Raw genomic sequence first — 23,720 nt, 5'->3', positions numbered from 1 at the left:
GAATATGTATATGTGTATGTGTTTATAAATACAAAGTGAACATGCACAGTACACAGAACAGTCTCAAGGGTCAATTTTTCGAAATTGACAATTTTGCATCATCTGAAAGCTGAATAATTAGGCCTTCTATTGATTAATGAGTTGTTAAGGATAAGACATTATATGGCGGAGATACAGACGTTTATAAATCTCCTTAATCTCTCTTACTCTTACTTAATATCCTAATGATTTTGGGCATAAAAGAAAAAAGGATAATTTTGACCAATACAACGTATTTTTGGCATTTACTTAAAAGTTCCCGTGCTACTTAAAATCCATGGGCACATATATGTAACACAAACCTTTATTCTGGATGCAATTCATAGCTAAACAAATTTTGAAATGGGTGAACACAGGGAGGGAGTCCATGGAGTTAATATAAGGGGGATTGATTTAAATTGGGGGGTTTTAATGAGGTGGATATAAATTTTATATTTTTATTTTATCCATGAAATGCCTCCAAACGATAGTCCCACATCATTCATATAAACTGTATATAGTGGAATTTTATGTTTATGATTTAAGAATATGTCACCAACTACATCCCCCTAGGTGGGGAATCTCTGCCATTCAACACTGAATACATCCATAGTTTAATGTAACTCACATAACATTATTAAAAAAATAGACACTGTTTTTTTATTCATTAAAAAAGCTAAATAAAATAACCAAAATCTTTTAATACATATATTTTAACTAAAAAAATGCATAATAAAAACCAATGAGCTGTCTACATGACGGAGGTAGGAACTACTAAATCGGAACACTGTTTCCAGGGGACAATTTGAACGCACTGCAAACACATTGACGTTATATTGCGGGACGTCCATGTTAGCGGATAAAGGACTGTAAACAGTCAGTTCTACGAAGGTTTTGTGTTTTAATCGTGTGAAAACACCCGTGTGGTGAGTCCAAAATGTCAGGATCCAACGCTTTGAACGCTAAGCAGCCGCCGATTCAGTCGACGGCTGGAGCTGTGCCGATCCGAAATGAAAAAGGTAACCGTAAACGTTATTTTTGTGAGATGCACTTAGTTAGCCTTAAAGATTAGCATGTGGTAAGATTGGCATGCAGCTTAATAAACTCCAAGTTTAACACGTACAACTTCTGTTATGATATTTATTTATGAGTATTCGCACATTCTATTTGTAGTTGTGGTAGTTGTTACGTGCTTATAGTGCTGATAGTCACGTTATGTCCAAGATAACGTAATGCAGTATCAAAAAACATACATTCATTTTAAAGAAACATTCATTTTTTGTCGTTTAAGGTGAAATTTCGATGGAGAAGGTAAAAGTAAAGCGATATGTGTCGGGTAAGCGTCCAGACTATGCCCCTATGGAGTCCTCAGATGAGGAAGAAGAGGATTTCCAGTTTGTTAAGAAAGGTAAAGAGGCTGAACCTGAGATGGAAATTGAAGAAGAGGAAAAGTCAGATCCTCGTCTCCGACGTCTCATGAATCGAGTGTCAGAAGATGTTGAAGAACGGTACAGCAAATCCACCAGCATAAAACCTCATGAGCTAGCTGACATGCATTTGTGCTTGTACAAGAGACCTGATGTTATCCTGTATTGTATTTGTTTCTCCCATAGACTTGCGAGACACAGGCAAATAGCAGAGCCAGAGCTGATTGCTCAAAGCAGCGAGGACTCTGATGAAGGAACCTGGCACCCCGAGCGAGAAGAAAGCAGTGAGGATGAAGAAGAGGAGGAAGTTGATGATGAAGTGGGTCTTTTCAACAAAGCAATAGGGAAAAGTGCTTTGTAATTATAGTTATAAAATAAGTTTACAAAATACGGTGTTCTGTCTTCTGCATAGGAAATTGAGAGGAGGCGAGGCATGATGCGACAACGTGCACAAGAGAGGAAGAACGAGGACATGGAGGTTATGGAGGTTGAGGAGGAGGGAAATCTGGAGAAGATTCTGAATCGGAGTCAGAGTATGAGGAGTACACTGACAGCGAGGACGAAGCAGAGCCTCGGTTAAAACCTGTGTTCATCCGCAAGTAAGTTTTTTTTAAACTGGTGTAAATCTTGTCTCTTTATGCTGAAAATATCATGAAGGTTGCTTGGTAAGGATAGACTATAGTTTTGGACTATAAAATATATGTTGCAAAGTTAAACACAGAGACCTCGTGTAGTAATGCATATGTATTCCCCCATCTGTCCCCCAATGTGGCTCTAATATGTGTATAATGAATTGTAAATGTGTCTAACTAGGAAGGACAGAGTGACTGTAGCAGAACGAGAAGCTGAGGAGCAGAAACAGAAAGAACTTGAGGTCGAGGCCAAAAAACAAGCTGAAGAGAGGCGGCGCTACACACTGAAGATTGTAGAGGAGGAAGCCAAGAAAGAGTATGAGGAGAACAAACGTACACTGGCTGCTCTTGATGCTCTAGATACAGATGGAGAAAATGAGGAGGAAGAATATGAGGCTTGGAAAGTCCGAGAACTTAAGCGCATCAAGAGGGACAGAGAAGCCAGAGAACTGTGAGTGCTTTTTTGAATAATGCACTATTATGTTTCCTAACACCTGTGTATATAAAAACAAATAATAACGTTTTGTGGAATTTTTTACATTTATAGAATTGAGAGGGATAAAGCTGAAATCGAGAGATTTCACAATCTTACAGAGGAGGAGCGCAGAGCAGAACTGCGCAACAATGGCAAAGTCGTCACCAACAAGGCATCAAAGGGCAAATATAAGTTTCTACAGAAGTACTATCACAGAGGAGCTTTCTTCTTGGTGAGTGATGGGAGATTATTGGAAGTTTTTTTTTACAATTGCAGCTAGTCTTTATTTTGCCTGTCTGTAATTTGTTGCTTCTTTTTTGCAGGATCAAGAGCAGGATGTCTTCAAGAGAGACTTTAGTGCTCCAACCCTTGAGGACCATTTCAACAAAACAATTTTACCCAAAGTCATGCAGGTTAGTACCATCTCTGTGCATTTTTAACCTATTGTATTGGTTTCAACACAAACAGGATGATATAGTTCATCTAACCACACACATCATCTTAGCGATTACAACTAACCAATTCAATCCGGTTGTAACTCTCTTCTGACAGTTATAAACCACAATACATTTTAAGTGACCTAGTCGTTACATGCACACACATTTATGAGTAAACTATTTAATATGCTCTTAAATTTCCAGGTCAAAAACTTTGGACGTTCTGGACGTACCAAATACACGCATCTCGTGGATCAGGACACAACTTCATTTGATTCTGCTTGGGCTCAGGAGAGCGCTCAGAACAGCAAGTTCTTCAAACAGAAGGCAGGGGGCGTGAGAGATGTGTTTGAACGTCCAACAGTGAATAAACGAAAGACATAAAACGGCTGCTTGTAATCCATGTGCAAATCCAGCTCTACCTTTCTCCCTTTATTTGACCAGTTGCTTGTGTTAACGTTGGAAAATCTTTATTGCATTTGAAGTGTTTTCCTCTTGATAAGGTTTCATTTTGTGTACAGAATCGGTCTTAGTAACACTTTTTGTAAAGAAAAATCTTTGTTTTATGGTAATAAATTACTATTAAAAAAATCATTGCATTGCCAACAAAATCATTTGAAAAATTTAGATGTACTGTTAAAAAGTTAATTTATTACAGATTAAGGACAGTGTGAAAGCCAGGGGGAGGGAAAGTTCATGACAAGTAAGACAGTCCAACATGTCCATCTCATATCAGCCAAATTCAGTCAGTCAGCGCGATCAATGCCTCAACAACATTGCCCATGTGTTCTCTTAGACTGCGCTCTGCCAGAACTCTGTTGATCTCCATCTCTCCCATCTGTTGAAGATATTAACAAGTTTAGGGTTTTATCAAATTACATGCAATTACGAGGCTTGATTAAAAGAATAGTTAACGTATGTACATACAATGAGCTCCACGTCTTCCTTCTTTATTGTTACTTTGGCCAATTCTTTTTCTCTACAAAGGAGAAGGATATGAGAAAATGTCATGATTATTTCTTAACAGTGAAATATTAAAACATCGATAAGAAATGATCTCACCTTTCCTGTTTAGCCTTCTGTTCTCTGGATCTTCTATCTCCAATCACGGACATGGCCTTCAGAAACAGACACCAATAACAACTCGTTAACATTGAGATAAAACAAAGACCTTTATTTTGTTTTGAGAGGCAAGAATGACGGTTCAATGCACACTTAACCACCTACATTCTAAACCCGAGCACTCTACTGATGAAATATACTAAAAATGCTACATCATCATCAAAACAAGCCATTTAGAGGCACTGAATTATTACATTACTGATATTATACGAGTCCGTATGAATGCACATGGTTATTCAGCTAGCCAACCTAGCATCTGATAGGCCCATACACATACCGTTTCCAAATTGGAGCTGGATATTTCTTTCTCCTCGGCATAGTCAGTAACCCTTTCCAAATCTGCAGCTCCACTATCGTGTTTACGAGGCTTTTCTGTCGGTTTTCCCGTGCAGTTTTCATCAGCCTCCAAATCCATATCTACATCTCCCTCAGCCGCCATGTTCGTTTCCTCAGGCACCCGGAACTCAAAAGAATGATCACGTTAAACTCGGACGGATATTAAGGCTACGCACCAAAATGGTCACGTGTGTTTTTTTCAGATCTGGATGATAATAATTAAAAAATGTTAAAAAAAACTTTTTTTATATATATATATACTTTTTTAATGTAGGAGAATTACGAAACTATTACTAAACAATTTACTGCCATTCTGTCAATTATATAGAGTTAACTCTGTAGTTTATTCTAATTACCAGTACTTGATTTTTGGTATGTGATTACGTAATCCAGATTACATGTAATCCGTAACTACCCAAATCTGTATATATAATCCATACACCACCCGGACTGCCAATTCTTACTAAATTTCCCATAAATTCAAAACAGCAAGATACATAAAAACTGAGCCGTTTTAGGTCTGAGACCACCACCATATATTTTCATTTATTTTAATGAAATAGCTTAACATAGCTCAAGGCAGCAAAAACTAAAAGAGAACTTTCTGTTTTTATGTTGATATTGTTATCAGCTGTAATGAAATGTGTTTAATAATTTGGCTGTCCCTGGTCATTGTTTCGGTCAAGTGTTCTTTTAGGTAAAAAACAGTTCAAGATTGCAATAAAGAGCCACGTAAGATTAATCTTTGACATTTGCCAGTTTGTATAATTTATACTTTAGTGTTCTTTTGGTTATAACTATAAATAAAGTGTAAGATAACAATCAGTCCCCTTGACACAATTACATTTTTGTGATCGTATGCCAACCAAGTCTATGTGAAAATATATTAAAATGGAAATGTTGAGTGAAATGTTTGAATTACAATGACAAACCTTAAGATCATAAATATCATAATTATGTTGAATAATTTTCATAAATATCATAATTTGCTCTAAGAAGAGGAGCACATCAGAAATTAAACCATCTGAAAATCATTCATTGTTTTTTATGAAAAGACATGTACAGTACAAATCTTAAACCACTTTACAGACAGGCAGATGATGTTTATGCTGTCAACTGTAGGTTCTAAAGCAATTAGCCTCCTATTTTTGTCCCTTAATAGGTTTACTGATGGCAAATACTTAAACCTACACTGTCTGTTACTACGTGCCTTTCCCTTCCTTTCTCTTCCCTTCGTGAGATTCCACCTCCTCTCAACTTAATAAGCTTTATAAAAAGCAAGTGTTTTCTGACTACACCTGAAGTGTGGCACTTGCTCTGCTCTTCTTGTGTTCATAGTTAAATATGTTCATGAAGAAATGCTACAACGGTTTCACAGGAAGCCTTACTCCCTCAGCAGTCATCTTTTTATTCTACTGTATGACTGATCTCTGAGAACATCTGGACTTCTGACAACCGGATCAATGTGTCATCGCTGTTGCTGGGCTCAAGTAAGCAATCCTGAGTATGATGGTAGAACTGTGTGTGCTCTTTGTTATTTAGAAATTCATGTATTTAGTATTATTTTTGTTATTATGTTAAATTATTATGCGACTCATTAAAAATCAACTGCTTTAAGCTTTACATGCTGTCTACCCTAAGCCTTAAATATAAAGGCTATTAAATATAAATATAATGTAAAGTTTTTGATTCCTGTTTCTTTCCCAACATGTCAAAGATTCTACAATCTTAGGTTGCAATAACAAATTTTACTAAACAAAAAAAGCATATTTTTCTACAAACACCATAGAAATCAAACCCGTGGCAATAACACAATTGTTGCTTACTGCTATAGTTACAAAGTTCTTCCTCCAAGAATGCTTCATAGACGGTTTCATCTTAAGATCATAAACAAACGTTGTGACCCCCAACTTCACTTCCGGTACTCCTTCACAAACTATAGAGTGCCATGTTATTTCTGAAAATAATCCAAAGAAAAGGAGAAGAAATGTTACTTTGCTAAACTTTTCTCTCCAATATTTTGAATTTAGCCCTAACCCATACCAAGCTCAACTGCTAGACGTCAATGTACCATACGGTTTCTTTAAAGGGGATATGCAATGGTGTTTTATGCATTCTGACTTCTTTACAATGTGAAACGTGCTGTCTTCTCGTGCTTGACACGGTCAATTTGTTGTTTCGTAACAACGTTTCTTAGTCCCCCTTATTGGGCAATTTTCCTGGAAAGGTACGCCCAAGGCAAGGAGAAAGATATAGCCTGCCCATGCATCAACCGACGAGCGATACAAAGACCCGCTTACTCTCAAGATTTTTTTGTTGTTGGCAATGTGTGCGCACGTGGTTTAGTTCTCCTGCATGCGTCATATGTTTTAAGAAATAATCGTACAGCTGTTTCTGTCTTTCAACCTAAGGACACTACTGATATTTGAAGGGTACAATACTATTCTGTAAGAATTTAAGATTAACATGAGATATGCAGAAACTGCCCACTTTAAATGCGACCAAACAACAGGGCTCATTGAACAAATTGCTTATTTAATAAAATGAACATACAACGAAATTCAACAATTCGTTCATTTAAAACAAATATTATACAGTAAAACAATAATAATAATTAACATTAACATAAATTAAATTAAATTAAATATGAATAGTTATATTACACTATAGCCAAACACAAACCAGAAGTTAACTGGGTGTCAGGTGCACATACGATGAAACAGGCTTTACATTTGATATACAGACGGTTTCAGTGGCAACAACATAAACAAGCGTTATGTGGCCCAAACTTAATTTTTCGGTAGAACTCCACAAAAAAAACCCTATAAGTTTTGAGTAGATTTAATTTTACTTAATTGAATACAATTAATATTCAATAAAATATTCTTATTTTCATATTAATATAAATTCAAAATATTATACATTTTATGTTATAGAATATATAGCTGATGAGGTTTTTTAATATACTCTAAAATATAAATGACTAGGTTAATATTAATATAAATTAAATATAAAACAAATTGTCATATTTTAACCAAACACAGACCAGACCGTAAGTTAACTTAGGGCCAGCACATGCGTGTGATGAAACTGTGTATATGTGAGTTAATGTTGTGCATCATTTCCTCTGAAGCACGTAGATAAAAAGTACAGTATGTTTAAAGGAGTCATATGAAACGGCTAAAACGATTATTATCGTTTGTTTTAGATGTAATGCATGTGTATACGCAATTTAAGGTTACAAAATTATGTATTTTTTAAGCGAGGACTGCTATTATTGGCCACTTAACCAGTATGTAGTAATTGGTCGAATACTGAAAGAATGTGACGGAAATGTAACGCCTCTTGCCATATTTGGAACACCAGGTTCCAAAGCAATTGTACTGACAGGTACCTTATGTCCGTATAAATTTAAGCGGTCAAATCACATCGTGAAACTGCCATATATGTGTGGGGGTGTGGTTACACGAGGAAGGTCTGGGTGAGCATTCGCTTTTAGATACAATGCATCTTTTGTTCCGATACTTTATTTTTTTAATTTTCCTGTGGCTAATACATGCATGGGGAACTGATAACACCCCAAAGACACAGAAAAACACATATTCACGCCATATGACCCCTTTAAAAAAGCATAGATTAAATGTTTCTCTTGAGTTATTTCCAGTGTATGGTATTAGTCACGCTTTGTTCTAACAGTGTGCTAGTGTTCATCTCTCACACAAAGCCCTTAATTATTGAATAAAAAGACCTCTAGTCACTGTACAGTAGATGTTTCAGAGATTAGACACTCATTGAAAATACACTCTGTAAACGTTCAAATACTCTAACAGTTTAAGAAAAGTTCATGTCTGTCCTTTAACTGAGCAAGGATTAAAGTTCCTAAATTAAACTGCCTTAGAATCACTTGTTGATGAAATGTTTTAGCAAGTGTGTTAGTGTGGAACACGGCAGTGTTGTTGTTATGCTGCTATTCATAGAAAATGTATTTATGTCTTAACAAACATAATCGACTTAGTCTTTTCTTAGAAAGAAGAATACAATGTTTGTGCCATAATGTGCTGTCACCAATGGATCCAATGTTATTGGCCAAATGATTTTGTTCCTAGTTCAGTTTTGGCCACACGACTGTAAATTTAAATCCAGCACAGTGTCGGTTCTCTGGCTAATACAAGAGCAGATTTCTGCTTTGGAATCACAAGACGCTATTCGCTTCCTCTGGATTTCAGAGATATTAGTAAATAGGTGAAAATATTGCACCAGACATACAGGATTAGTTGAGTGATGCATTTTACAGATGGTTGTCATCATAATTAATAGTTTTTAAGGTGTCGCCATGTTAGATAACTGATCGATGAAATGCTGGAGTAACCTTTCCTATCCAAATAGTATTGTCAAAGGGATAGTTCACCGAAAAATGAAAATTCTGTCACCATTTACTCACCCTCAAGTTGTTCGAAACCTGTATAAATGTATTTGTTCTGTAAGAAAGATATTTGAAAGAATGTGAAAAATTCAGTTCTGGGACATCATTCACTACCATAGAAAAAAAAATTGTATTCATTTGTTCTGTCAAACTCAAAATCAGATATTTTTTGAAGAATTTAAGAGAGCAAACAGTTCTGGGGCATATTTGACTACCATTGTTTCTAGTAAATGATGTTTCAAAGCTGAAAATTGCTAGGTGGTTTGAGGGTGAGTAAACGATAGTTTTCATTGGGGTGAACTACCCCTTTAAATAATGAGCAAACATTTGTGACTCTGGACAACAAAACCTTACAAAAAGTCTTAGGGGTGATTCACATTCCAGATCTAAAACCCCACACAAAACGCAAGCCTTTCTCTACAATGTTCTTCATGGCATTAATTCACGACGTTATTTGAGGATGTGACTAGGATGTTTCTGGAACGTAAGCAAAAATGCTAAGAAATGGAATGTTGCCAAGACATCCTCAGAATGTGGTCACAAAGTAATGTCACGGTGTCCAAATGAAGAGGAACTGGCGTCGTCATCAGAACGTATTGGGTTTGGTGGGTAAAAAAATGTACGTCGCTCCATATTTGTGCGCGCCTGCCGCATGTATACATTTAAAATTACAAATCTGCGCGTGCAAAAGATGCAAAATGTGAATCTTGTAGGTCAATTTTCAACATTTTGGATTTTTACATAATCTAAAACCTAAGCTTTCTATTGATGTATGGGTTGATAAAACAGGACAATATATGGGGGTGATACATCAGTCTAAAACTCTGGAATCAGAGGGCGCACAAAAATCTAAATATTGAGAAAATTGCCTTTGAAGTTGTTAATTAGAGGAACGGTAGCAGGGTTTTGATTTAAGGTTTAAAATGTAAAAAAGATCTTCATGGAACATGATTTTTAGTAAATATTTTGACATAGAAGAAAATCTATAATTTTGATCCATACATTTGATCCGTATTTTGGGCTTTTACTAAAAATGTGATAATTAAGACTGGTTTTGTGACCATAGGCCACATTTGCTGGGCAAATGAAGAGTTTATTTTCAAAAACGTTTTTATTATGTTATCATGTCTTTATTATGTTTTATTGTGTTAGCTGTATTTTTTTGGTTATAATTACTAAATTAAAACAACCCAACTGCGGGTTTGACTAATTGAATAATTTGAATGCACGGTAAAAAAAACTTTATTATTGAATAGTGAACTGTCTTTGCAAATGAAATCTCTTCAAATGTATTCTATATCATTCAGTGTAGTTTATTGAATACTACATGCGTGATCAATTTTATCTGAAGATGGCTGAGCTCAAGTGGGCTGTGTTGGCCAGACCCTGCTGTCTGGATTAACGTGTCACACTACCGTAGAGAAGGTCACCCAGGCTGAGATGAGGACTAAAAACTCCAGGATAATCCGGCACACGTCCTCACACATACACACTGACCCAAATATAGATTTACTGAGCACTCTGCTGGCTTACACGGCATCACACATTATCAATAATATGATGCTGATTCACTTCACTCCAACAATTTATTGAGTCCATTTGTGCAGAATTAATACGTCCAGTCTGTCATTATGTAACAGTTTTTCTTTAAAGTGTAACACTAATGTTTGCAGAGTTTGTGGGCAATGCAAAGGAATGTGGGTACATTCCTTCAAACACCCCATTCATTGGCCTCCCTACCCTGTTTCTGGGTTACTGCATTAATGACTGGATTACATGCATGGCCTCTTTAAAGTCAGGCGAGTGGGCGGTTCCTAAGGTGCCACTTAGCCAGTAAATGGGGTTATCTAAAATGTTTCCACCTTGCCAGAGAAAATCACAATATCGCAAGAAATTACATTATTTTGCAGTAAACCAATTAAGATCCTAGAGCAACCCTATTAAACGTGAGGCTGCATGCTCCAGTGGCTTTCGCTGGTACAGTAAAGAAAGCGTCTGGGGGAAGGGAGGGACAGATGGGCTAACACATGCAACCTGTCTCCCCTCCCTTCTCTTTTACCTAATCTGCCTGGTTGAGTAGAGGCGACAGTAGGGAGGGCATCTGGGCATCCACCCTCGCTCACACGCTCTGCTGGCACCATTCAATGGCCTCAGGGAGTACATAGGATATGGAAAGACTATTAGAAAGTTCATGGAACATGAGAGTTTACGGTTGGGGGTGCGTAGGACAATGCTCACAGTTGGCTGATGGGAGAAACTTGATGAGGATTATTTAATATAAACCTTAGCGACCTACTACTGTTCTTGGATCACGTGATTCACTGGTTACAGCATATATTTTGTAGGATAATATAATTTTTGCTGGAGCTCTTCAATGACTACGTAAGGAAAATAAGATGTCGACTGCTCAAGCTTCGCACCACAGCGGTGCCTACAACTATTTCCTGAATATGATGACTTATCAGGTGAGAGCAAATTCATTTTATAGTAATGACAGTCGTGAGAATGTTACGACAAGCTTTTTTTTATTATACTTATTAATTCTAGACCCTATTGTCCCTTCAGACTATTTCTTTAGGTTGTGACTTAAATTGCTTCATCAAGCTTCCTTTTTATAGAACTAAGTGTTCATTGTTGTCAGATGGCTATAGACTACCTCATAATGTACTTGCAAACATTGCTTTTAGGTAGCCCCTTGGCCTTTATTCATTAACCTCCATAATTTCAAGAGATTAGTTATTGAGGTCAATCAATTTTTTTCACAGTTTTTATAAAATTCTCATAAAATAGTGCCGAATAAATTTTGAAAATGTGGGTTTGGTTGTTTTGTATGAGATAAAACAGATAGACATCATGGAAAGTGCATTCTGTCAAATACTATTAAGAGGATGAAGGACTCAGTCTTCCATCATCAGCTTTGGGAGTTGTTTGTCAGTGTTGTTTCACTCTCTCCTTCATCAGCTACAGAAATATTTTGTCTTATTTATAGCAAATTATGCAACAACTTCAACTTGTCTCAAGTGCGCACAAAGTGAAAGTGTTTTTATAATGATCAACAAATGGTAAAACATTAACGAAGGTGATTTTTTATGTCATTTAAGAGAATTTGTTTCGGCAAATCTAAACAAATTGTTCAGGTGTATTTATGCCATCTTATCAGAGTAAGAAGCCAATCGTTCTTAAAACTTAATTTAAAAGGCTTCATTAAAGATTAGCTAACACATGCAGTTTCTGACAATCTCATATTAATCTTGAGTACCTATACAGTAGTATTGCATACTTCGTATCTTCGAAGAGTATTTCGTTTGATCAAATTTATAGAAGACAGATACAGCTGTGCGAATATTTCCGGAAGTAGAGCTCCTGGAGACGTGTGGGAGGTTTCTGAACTACAGCACACAATACATCATCGCATTGATTCACTATAAGTTCCTGTTGTTTACATTATGCACGTACACAATGATTGCCAACAAAACAGAAATATGACTTCTTTTGATGTACCGCGTGCGGTTAATGTCCAGCATCTTTTAGTGCTGGGTCTGCCCCATCTATCAGTTTCAAACTATCTCCAAATCCAGCATTATATCCAACGTTTATATAACATTCATCACCGAAATGTAGTGAGCAAACAATCATGGCTAAATTTCAGTCAGTTGAGTGAAGCGGCATTGTTCTTTCTCACGCTGGCTATGTGACGCGTGGGCATGTTCTTTCTCTCACGCTTGTGCGTGGGCGTGCTCTTTTGCTCGCTGGATGAGCTTTTCTGGGAGAATTGTCAATAAGGGACTAAGAACCCTTGTTACGAAACGGATATCCATGTTCGAAAAAAACCCTGTATGACAGAAATACCACGTCATAAGTAGCTCACTTTTGGACAAGTTGACCATGTTAAGCTTGAGAAGCCAACAGTAATGTAAATCATGAGTTTGTTAATTGAATGTTGAGGCATAAAAGGTTTGGACATCTAAATACTTTGCTAATTATGCTGCTCTCCGCTTAGGCTATACAGTAAATACTTTGTTTTTTACTTTTTTTATTAAAAGCATATTCTGTTAGCTACTTCCATAATATATATATATCATACAGGATGATTGTTAATCTGTGGAATTTAGTGGGAGAGAGTTTTAGATCTATATTTCTGGGTTTAGCTATAAGGATAAAAGATGCTTGGACCTTATCTAGACCACCAGCCTTGATCCATTAGAAAAATCCAGATGCTCTAAGTGATCTATATTAATCTCAAACCATCCTGCATGCTATCCCTGAAGATGGAGACCTGGCACCCTGTCATTCAATCAACTTGTCTTTATTTTTCGGACAGATTTGCTGTTGCTGTGGCCCAGCACCCTGTTCACTGTGCTGCTCCTTCTGTCCGCCCATCAAATCATCCTCCAGCACACGGGTCATGTACACTTTATTCCACATTCTGGCCTGTACTGTCTCGTGTCTCATGCTGTCTAAGACTGTGTCAGAGGCAGTGAGAGAAAATGTACGTATGATATATCTTTCTGTTCCCCGTCCTATTTTTATTGTTGTAAAACTGTTGATGCTGTAGGCACCCAAAACCATGCCCCATTTATCTCAAGTCAATCTTGGTTAATCTGCCTGCCAGAACACACATTGGCTACACTTTCCAGCATAGTCTGAACCATACAGAAACATTCTAAAAGACCTCACTTTCCTCAGGTGCCTTTCTTTAATGTGGTTTGTGATGAGGCTCATGGAGGAGGGGACTGTCAGATGTTGGTGGGGTACTCTGCTGTCTACAGAGTGTGCTTTGGCACAGCTTGTTTCTACTTGATGATGGCCATCTTTCTGATCGATGTTAAATCCAGTCAAGATTTTAGAGCCCTCATCCACAACGGGTCAGTGACTCTCTATCATCATTATCAATATGTGTATCTTAATGAAGATTGTGACATTACTATGTGTTCTGTAATACAATGCTTTAAGAAGAAATTCAGAAGAAGAAATTTAATCCCACTCACACAATTTGAGAAATGTCTCAGTGGATTTGTGTTCATACAATGGAAGTCAAAGGGAGCCATGCTATTAAAAAAATAAAGGTGCTTAAAAGGTTCTTCACAGCGAAGCCATTGAAGATGCATTTTTGGTTCCACATAGAACCCTTCAGTGAAAGGCTCTTTAAATAACCATTTCTTTCTTACCATTTTATATTCTGAAGAACCTTTTTTCGTAACAAAGAACCGGTAGCACTTTGCAATAAGGTGCTAACAATTAGTGAATGCATTAGCTAACATGATCTTACTATAAAACATATTACTAATAATGCGTTTATTGATGTTAATTCATGGTCATTTCAGCATTTAATAAACAATTTTTAAAATCAAACATTGTGTCTGTTAAAATTAGTTAATGTTCTATGAACTTACATGAATACCTGTATTGACATGAACTAACATTAAGAGTGATTAATAAATGCTGAAAAACTAAATTGTTCATTGATAGCTAATGCATTTATTATGTTAACAAACAGCACTTTTGTTAAGTGTTACCAAAGAACCTTTTGTGAGAAAGAAAGGTTATTTGGATGTTAAAGGTTCTTTATGGCAGCATCAAGCTCCGTTCCTTTTAAAAATGCAGTATTGTTTGGTTACCAACATATTTCAAAATGTAAGTGACACTGGATCACAAAACCAGTCATAAGCAGCACGGGTATATTTGAAGCAATAGCCAAAAATACATTGTATCGGTCAAAATAATATATTTTTCTATTATAGCAAAAAAATAATTGGGATATTGAGTAAAAATGATGTTCCATGAAGATATTTTGTTATTATTATGATTATAATTTCCTACCGTGAATATATCAAAACTAAATTTTTGTGAGTGGATGCAGCAAAATCACAAACAAAAATATCCATAAACACTCCTACAACTGCTCACTGCTGCCCGCTCTTTGGAAAAACCCAATCAAGTTTGGTATCTATGTGAAGCTTAAAATTTCATCTTCACAACGTCATTACAGCAGTAAGCCAATAGAGAGCGTTAAAACAAACCTGTTTCTTCTTAGCAACGGCCTGCTACAGCTCCTCTGATAGACAACCTAAAAAAGCGATTTTCTCAATACTTAGTTTTTTGGCACCCTGAGATTTTTCAATAGCTTTATCTTGGCCAAATACCTACAAAGCCTACAGCAAATGTGAGGTTACTTATTCAGCTTTCACATGATGTATAAATCTAAATTTTAAAAAAGTGACTTTTATGACTGAAATTAGGGTCCAGGGTCACATTTTGTGTTCTGCAGAAGAAAGAAAGTCATACAGGAATGACATAAGGGCGGGTTAACAAATAATGAAGGTTCTTTTTGGGGTGAATTATCCCGTATTCTAAATCGACCATACACATACATTTCATGGGTAATTTAAATTTATATAACTTTATATAGATACATTAACACGTTTTCTCCTGATCCTTACATAGGTTCTGGTTTCTGAAGTTCATCACCCTGCTTGGAATGATTGCTGCTGCCTTCTTTATTCCCACAGAATCCTTTTTGCATGGTGAGATGATCATCTTTTGAAATCTGATCACGAAAATGGGAATAAAAGTGCTTTTATTAAAACAATAAATCTATCTAAAGTGATGACGGTAAGATGTTGATGGTTCTGGGTCATCTGAGCACTTATTATACACGTCCTCCAGGTGGCACTATAAACACGCTCATCGTTTTATAAACAGCAACAGTTCAGATTTACAGTATATCCTGTAGATCTAACTATGGCTGGATTTCACTTGTTTCAATTATGGTGAATCTTGTTCTTGCACTCTGCTTTAAGGTCATTTCATTCTAATAATTTGTTAACATAAAATACATATATTTTATTTTTTTCGCTTTGTAGCCTGGCATTATGTTGGAGTGGTGGGAGGCTTTGCTTTCATTCTCATTCAGCTCATTCTCATCACTGCTTTCGCACACACCTGGAATAAAAACTGGTAAGTGAGGGGACCTGGTTCAAGGATATGTAATCCATATTAACTACTATAAGAAAGAACTCTTTACTAGACAACGAAACACTAAGGCCACATCTGGTGTATGTCTAAATCATATCTCACTCTTGAATGATAAAACTTCACTGAGGTCCAGATAATCTTGCCTCTGACTCCCTTCCTGTTTGTCTCTCTGGTATCTTACTTATTCACACACAAACATTCAAACTAATCCTCCTGCTAACCTTCTGACATCCAGCATTCTTCCAGATGTTTTCAGAAACTACTTAAGGCCATTTCACCACTTAACACTCCGACCATAATAGGATTTCCTGGGCAGCACATAACTAGCTCTTTCAGAGTATGGAAACTGTCCAAGAGAAACATACAGTAGTGTGAATGCTTGTTTTAGACTTACACTTGAGGCAACAAATGATCTCAACCTGTCTGTCTCTCATCCACAGGTTAACCGGTGCAGCTGAGAATAAGAGGTGGTATGTGGCAGTCATGTGTGCTACGCTCTTTTTCTACACAATCGCAACAATGGCCTTCACTTTCATGTACAAATTTTACACTCACCCAGCTGGATGCCACCTCAATAAAGGCCTGCTATGGACAAACTTGGCCCTCTGCACTATCATGTCTTTCATTGCAGTTACACCCTGCGTTCAGCAAAGTTAGTGCTGTATATTTCCTCAGTATTCATCAGTTTTAATACGTGGTAGTTTAGACAGACACCAAATAAAGCAAAAATGTTGTTTAAGCTAATATAATGTATAATAGCAAACTGACTGTCGGTTTTGCTTCTCAGAGCAGCCCCGCTCAGGACTTCTGCAAGCATCCATCATTTGCTGTTATGTCATGTACCTGACATTCTCCGCCCTGTCCAGCCGCCCACCTGAGAAAGGTAACTAGGAAAGACTGCATGTCTCAAGCAGAACAGTTTCAGCGATGGAGGGAAATCAAATGTTACTTATAACGGGATGCTTGCTGTTGTTAAGAGGATTTGTGTGAAGATGATTTGTTTATGATAACCCTATTTTATATAAATAAATACAACTTTCGTTATAAAAGACTGTTTCCCGTTCAGTGGACCTAACGAAAATGGACAGAGCTTTGGGACGTTGAATATCAATTTTATTTGGATCCCAAAAAGTAAAGCAAAATCGTGGCATACTCGTTTTTATATAACTGTACTTGATCACCCTGTCACAGAATGACTACACAATTTTCTGTGTGTATTTATTATTACGGTGTGCCATTGTTTGTGCTTTTAAATCTGGGACCAACTTTAACAAAGTACTTTTAGGCCCGGTTTCACAGACACAGTTTAGCTTATGCCAGGACTATGCTTTAGTTAAATTAAGATATTTATGTCACTTTTATAAAAATGCCCTGGAAGAATACATTTTGGTGTGCATCTTGAGACAATTTTATATTCAGTCATTTCACGCATTCATTTTAGTCTGGGACTGTGACACCGGGCCTTAGATGTATAAACTAATTTGTTAATGCTTAGCTGCGACGCGCATGTGTTAAAAGTAGTGATTTGGCCAATCCCCGTTCACTCATTTGCATACAACCCACCTCGACTGTTTAATCGAGTTACTTATCACCAATAACGAGAGTTCAGTTATACACAACCGGTCTTATAAAAGACATATGTTATATTCCGTATTCCTGTAAAGGCTTCTAGTGCGATTCGTAATTCTAACCGTAATGGTAAAGCGTTGTGAAGCAGGGAGGGTATAAAAACACGTAGGAAAAACCATCTTTCTAGAAGCGGTAGGAAGCTCACTGTAGAGGTCACGTGCAGAGTGCTCGTCACTCAACCAATCACCTCGGGGAAGGTCTGAGACAAGAGCCAATCGCTGTCCTCACAGGACATCATCTGATTGGATGAGCGAGTGCACAGAGACTATGAGTCATAGCGCGGTGTTCTCGCACGAGACGTTGATCGTTGTGATGTTAACATGTCAACCGATGCGATCCCCGCTGACTTGGAAACGCTCGCGGCTGGCGCTATGAGTCCAATGTGTGAGCTAGTGCAGAGTACTAGAACCCAATTCAGACTACTCTCCCTCCGCTCTTTTCTTTTTTCTTCCATGTGGACATGGTTCCGAAATTTAAATCCGAGATTTAAAAAAAAAATCAAAAATCATGTTTTTTTATTATGCATTCCATTTAATATCAATCAAACTCCAATTGGTTTGTTTTGATTTAAGCCATAATAACAAAAAATTGATAACATAATAAAAAATGATAACATAATAAAAAACATGATTTCGAGTGATCTCATTTTGGAATCAAACTCTTCATATTTACCATAACCAACTTGCATTGCATGCATTGCAATGTGGATATTTTTCTCTGTTTTGCTGTTCGTTTTTTACGAAGGCGTTTTAGTGCCACGTTAAAAACAAAAAAATCCAAGATTTCGAGAATAAAGTCGAAATGTTGAATAAAGTCGATTGTTACGAGAGATTTAACTAAGAGAATTAACTCGTCGTAATACGTATTTTGTTTACGTGAATGTTGTAGTTTAAGAGTTTAAGTTATGTTTAAGCACGTCATCTGAACCAGTGAGTTAGTTCTTAGTTCATGTCTGATTTTTCTTCTGAATAAATTCAGTTTCCTACATAACCGCTGCAGTGTCCTTTTACTATTATAACTCCGTGATGATGCGCCAAAAGACAAAGAATTTCCTTATGGCTCAATCCTAATCTAAAGTAGGATTTAACCAAATCCTGCACATCCATTGTTTTTAGCAATTCTGTGATTTTTCTCAAAATATTAAGAGTTAATTCTCGTAACATTTCGACTTTATTCTCGTAACATTTCGACGTTATTCTCGAAACATTTCGACTTTATTCTCGTAACATTTCGACTTTATTCTCGTAACATTTCGACTTTATCCTCGAAACATTTCGACTTTATTCTCGTAACATTTCGACTTTATTCTCGTAACATTTCGACTTTAATCTCGATACATTTCGACTTTATTCTCGTAACATTTCGACTTTATTCTCGAAACATTTCGACGTTATTCTCGTAACATTTCGACTTTATTCTCGTTACATTTCGACTTTATTCTCGAAACATTTCGACTTTATTCTCGTAACATTTCGACTTTATTCTCGTTACATTTCGACTTTATTCTCGATACATTTCGACTTTATTCTCGTTACATTTCGACTTTATTCTCGTTACATTTCGACTTTATTCTCGAAACATTTCGACTTTATTCTCGTAACATTTCGACTTTATTCTCGTTACATTTCGACTTTATTCTCGAAACATTTCGACTTTATTCTCGTAACATTTCGACTTTATTCTCGAAACATTTCGACTTTATTCTCGTTACATTTCGACTTTATTCTCGTAACATTTCGACTTTATTGTATTTTTAACATGGCACTAAAACGCCGTCGTAGTTTTTGGATTTATATAACAATTTATTTTTGTAAACACATTGAGTAACAAAACACATTCTGTAGTTTGTATGCGTGTTGAGGAGACTAAACAAACTATCACATTAGTGTTATAAGGTAAGTCTGTTATAAGGTATTGTCCAATTTGCAAATCTATTAACCCTGGCATCATATTAGAGTGTCACTAAAGCAAACATGACAGAAGACTAAAGAAGTTGATTTATCCCTCAGCAGAGTTAATCAAACCTCTTTCATTAACAAAAAAGACATCATTGAAGATTGCAAAATCATTTGAACTGGGTTTCTCGTATCACTGACATACTGCAAAGGTGATGAATGGTACAGCATATGACAAAGATGAATGAGTTTTCCTGGCAGAAATGCTCTGTTGACTGAGGTCATAGAACAGCTCTCAAGCATGGAACGCAGATGTAGTTGAGAGCGTTACTCATGACCATTTGAAATACAGATGTTAAACTGGTGGTAAACGTCAGCGAGCAGAAGAATTACAGCCCCTGTTGAGTGTCGAGACTGCAAAATAATTATTACAATTTGCCACAGAGTTTTGATTTGAGATGATTTACGTTCTCATGAAGGGCTTGAAATATCTCACATGTGGCGGACTAATAATGCAGGATTGCCTTTGTGAGTCTTTGCTTTTTTATGGGAAACATTTTGCACATTTTGTTTGTATTTGTAGTATCATGTGACATTCCTTAACTTCCTCAAAAAGGACTGCAGGGCACTCTGAGGCATATGAGGAGTTTAATTCCATCTCAGAGTAACTCCTGCAAACACACAACTTCAACAGTAATGGGCCACTGGCTCAGGTTCAGATGGAATTCCTAAACTGAGTGTTTAAATGTGACACTCTCATGCCGCAAAATTAGCCATTGTTTTTATACAGCACAGTGCTGGCTTTTGATGCAACCCCTAACTCCAGGACTGTGGAAGAGAGAACTCTGAAATCTTGAAGGATGTTTGTGTGTCCTGAGCCTAAGCAAAAAACATGCAAACTTAATCCAAATGTGTGACAAATCATATCAACTCATTCTGTATTTCTGTGTGCTTTCAGTGGAGTATCAGGGGGTCAATATTACAGTGTGCTACCCCAAAGTCAGCCGGGATGAAATTCAAAATGAAGGCAATGCTGTGGCCATTATTGGTGCTGCAATCATGTATTGCTGCGTTCTCTTTGCATGGTGGGCATCATGCATCTTATCAGACAGACAAAGTATTGATATGGGATGTTAATAGACAAACTAACTCCTTTTCTATTTTAGTAATGAGGCTTCATATTTAGCGGAGGTCTTTGGACCTTTCTGGATGATAAAGGTTTACCGCTATGAGTTCCAGGTATGCCTCTTTCAGTCTTGAAGTTTTAAGTGCGATGAACTTTGAGAGCTGAATAAAACATGAATGAGCTTAAATTCTAGAAACACTGCCAAGATGTACTTAAATATTTTGACATCACCTTTCTCTGGCATTCCCTCACTCTATATCCCTGAACAGAAAGCCAGCTGTTGGTTCTGCTGCCCAGAGGAAGAAGACGGTAAAACAATCTTACAAGTTCCAATTTATATGAAATTCACAAACGTAGTAATGTCATAAAATAGACCTGGCATGTTAGAAACAGCTTTGTTTCTCTTCTGGCAGAGGAGGAGTTTGTCATCGATGAGAACAAAGGGTGTCAGAAGGTCATCCACAATGAGACCCAGCGTGTTGCCTACAGCTACTTCTTCTTTCATTTTGTCTTCTTTCTGGCCTCCCTCTACGTAATGATGACCCTCACTAATTGGTTTAGGTGAGTCGTTAAAGAGCTTGGTGGATTAGGGAGGTCACGGTAGAAAGCACTGGAATGACAATAAACATTTGTACATTGTTTTTGTAAGTGTTTTAGCCTATTTAGTGTGGTCAGGACTATTTCCTTACACGTACGTACATGCCTAGACGAAAGGCTATCTGAATAGACTTATAGGCATTACATTTCCTGACAAATAACTCTCAAATAACATTCTGTCCTCCAGTTACGAGACTGCTGTCCTGGAGACCACCTTCACCCATGGGAGTTACTCCACGTTCTGGGTCAAGCTGTCCTCTTGCTGGGCATGTGTGGTTCTTTATCTGTGGCTTCTGCTGGGTCCCCTGTGCCACTGCCAGTCCGATCATAAACGTCCTCGCCGTGCCCGCATCAAGAGACGGACCAACACCCAACGCCACGTTAGTGTTAGCGTGTGAATCGTACTAACTGGACAATTGAAGAGTCAAAGACAGTGGTAATGGATGTAGGTTACTGGGATTTTCACCTGGAGGGAATGGGTCACTCTGAAGACTATTAATCCTATTAGGATTAAATCGATCAGCACAGCAAATGCAATTCAACATGGAGGACGTTAACCATGTTTTTGACTGTATGAGCATACCTTTGGGGATGTTCTTAAATTGCCAAAAGGAAAAGTTCAATGTAATTTACTAGGACTGTAGGAGCGTTTTACTATCTGAAATAGACAATTTTGTAGATTATGTGAGCAATGCTTTATTTCAGTGATCTGTGGTTTATATACAGTATCTAACGGAAGTGAGTACACCCCATTTTATTATATCTTATGTGACAACACTGAAGAAATGAAACTTTGATACAATTTAATGTAGTGAGAGTACAGCGTGTATAACAGTATACATTTTCTGTCCCCTCAAAATAACAGCCATAAATGTCTAAACCGCTGGCAACAAAGTGAAAATGTCCAAATTGGGCCCAAAGTGTCAATATTTTGTGTAGCGACCATTATTTTCCAACACTGTCTTAACCTTCTTAGGCATGGAGTTCACCAGAGCGAATCAAGTAAGGGTATTGTTGGTAGTGGAAACGCAAGCCTGATAAGGGTTTCCCAAACCGAATCGTACTGTACTGAACTGCACTGAACCGTACCGCTCAGTGGAAATGGCATTAAAGACCTTGCGCTCCTCCACCTTCTGTTTGAGGATGCCCCATAGAGGCTCAATAGGGTTTAGGGCTGGAGACATGCTTGGCCAGTCCATCACCTTCACCCTCAGCTTCTTTTGGGGTCGTTATCATGTTAGAATTCTTCCCTGCGGACCATTCTCCGACTGGAGAGGATCATGCTCTGCTTCAGTATGCCTCAATGAACTGTAGCTCCCCAGTGCAGGCAGAACTCATGAACCCCCACATCATGACACTCCCACCACCATGCTTGACTGTAGGCAAGACACACTTGTCTTTGCACTCCTCACCTGGTTGCTGCCACACGCTTGAGACCATATGAACCAAATAAGTTTATCTTGGTCTCATCAGACCACAAGAAATGGTTCCAGTAATCGATGTCCTTAGTCTGCTTCTCTTCAGCAAACTGTTTGCAGGTTTTCTTGTGCATCATCTTTAGAAGAGGCTTCCTTTTGGGACGACAGCCATGCAGACCGATTTTAAGCAGTGTGCGGCGTATGGTCTGAGCACTGACAGGCTGACCCCCCACCCCTTCAACCTCTGCAGCAATGCTAGCAGCACTCATTTGTCTATTTCTCAAAGACAATCTCTGGATATGACGCTGAGCATGTGCACTCAACTTCTTTGGTCGACCATGGCGAGGCCTGTTCTGAGTGGAACCTGTCCTATTAAACCGGTGTATGGTCTTGGCCAACGTGCTGCAGCTCAGTTTCAGGGTCTTGGCAATCTTCTTATAGCCTAGACCATCTTTATATAGAGCAACAATTCTTTTATTTCAGCTCCTCAGAGAGTTCTTTGCCATGAGGTGCCATGTTGAACTTCCAGTGACCAGTATGAGAGTGAGAGCGATAACACCAAATTTAACACACCTGCTCCCCATTCACACCTGAGACCTTGTAACACTAAAGAAGCACATGACACCGGGGATGGAAAATGGCTAATTGGGTATTTTCACTTAGCGCTCTACTCACTTTTTTTGCAAGCGGTTTAGACATTAATGGCTGCGTGTTGAGTTATTTTGAGGGGACAGCAAATTTACAGTTATAAAAGCTGTACACGGACTATTTTACAAAGTAGCAAAGTTTAATTTCTTCAGTGTTGTCACATCAAAGATATTATAAAATATTTACAAAAATGTGAGGGGTGTACTCACTTCCGTAAGATACTTTATGTGCTGTTATAGCCATTAGCTCCAGGGATGAGCCCCTCCCACTATTTTTACCATATCAGAAGCCACGGGGAGAAAAAAAAGCTTTTAACTCCGATATAATGACTTTAATAACCCAGCGACAATCAGCCTATTTAGCTCTAATTGCATGTTTGTGTTAGTTTTGTGGTTTATGTCATCGCCATGTAAGTTATTTTTGTAAATATATTTTTAACAAAACACATTGTATAGTTGATGTGTGTTTTGTAGAGAGGCTGCACTATATTTTGACAACCACATCAAGGCAATGCGATAATCTTAGTCTGCTAATGGTTAACGGGAAAAATGTGCCAAATGGC

The 23,720-nt window shown here is 37.5% G+C and overlaps 3 protein-coding genes across 4 annotated transcripts; 2 read left to right on the top strand and 1 right to left on the bottom strand.

Annotated features, from left to right (window-relative positions):
* Nucleotides 1–828: 828 nt before the first annotated feature.
* Nucleotides 829–3,583, top strand: mfap1 (microfibril associated protein 1). Its single transcript, XM_056749189.1, is given in 9 exon segments — nucleotides 829–1,037; nucleotides 1,310–1,526; nucleotides 1,632–1,764; nucleotides 1,858–1,942; nucleotides 1,945–2,044; nucleotides 2,259–2,528; nucleotides 2,625–2,784; nucleotides 2,876–2,965; nucleotides 3,194–3,583. Coding segments are annotated over 9 exon segments (1,317 nt in total). The 5' UTR covers nucleotides 829–955; the 3' UTR covers nucleotides 3,374–3,583.
* Nucleotides 3,584–3,620: 37 nt separating this feature from the next.
* hypk (huntingtin interacting protein K) lies at nucleotides 3,621–4,578 on the bottom strand. The gene is made up of 4 exons (XM_056749192.1): nucleotides 4,389–4,578; nucleotides 4,052–4,107; nucleotides 3,917–3,968; nucleotides 3,621–3,827 (listed from the first exon to the last, which is right to left on the bottom strand). Exons 1-4 carry the CDS (start codon nucleotides 4,548–4,550, stop codon nucleotides 3,732–3,734), a joined length of 366 nt encoding a protein of 121 aa, XP_056605170.1. The 5' UTR covers nucleotides 4,551–4,578; the 3' UTR covers nucleotides 3,621–3,731.
* Nucleotides 4,579–11,266: 6,688 nt separating this feature from the next.
* serinc4 (serine incorporator 4) lies at nucleotides 11,267–23,213 on the top strand. 2 transcript variants are annotated; one of them, XM_056749384.1, is made up of 12 exons: nucleotides 11,267–11,335; nucleotides 13,192–13,359; nucleotides 13,557–13,735; nucleotides 15,315–15,394; nucleotides 15,734–15,827; nucleotides 16,286–16,497; nucleotides 16,633–16,728; nucleotides 20,328–20,454; nucleotides 20,536–20,608; nucleotides 20,765–20,804; nucleotides 20,909–21,056; nucleotides 21,280–23,213. In XM_056749384.1, exons 1-12 carry the CDS (start codon nucleotides 11,267–11,269, stop codon nucleotides 21,488–21,490), a joined length of 1,497 nt encoding a protein of 498 aa, XP_056605362.1. In that variant the 3' UTR covers nucleotides 21,491–23,213. The 2 variants fall into 2 exon arrangements, 1 of the variants encoding a protein (XP_056605362.1); XR_008906822.1 differs by lacking the exons at nucleotides 11,267–11,335; nucleotides 13,192–13,359; nucleotides 13,557–13,735; ... (2 more) ...; nucleotides 16,286–16,497; nucleotides 16,633–16,728 and adding an exon at nucleotides 19,133–19,369 and having other exon boundaries at nucleotides 20,328–21,368.
* Nucleotides 23,214–23,720: the final 507 nt, after the last annotated feature.

The sequence above is a fragment of the Triplophysa dalaica genome, chromosome 1 (assembly GCF_015846415.1).
Source record: "Triplophysa dalaica isolate WHDGS20190420 chromosome 1, ASM1584641v1, whole genome shotgun sequence".
Lineage (NCBI taxonomy): Eukaryota > Metazoa > Chordata > Actinopteri > Cypriniformes > Nemacheilidae > Triplophysa > Triplophysa dalaica.
This window is presented reverse-complemented; position numbering and strand designations above follow the sequence as displayed.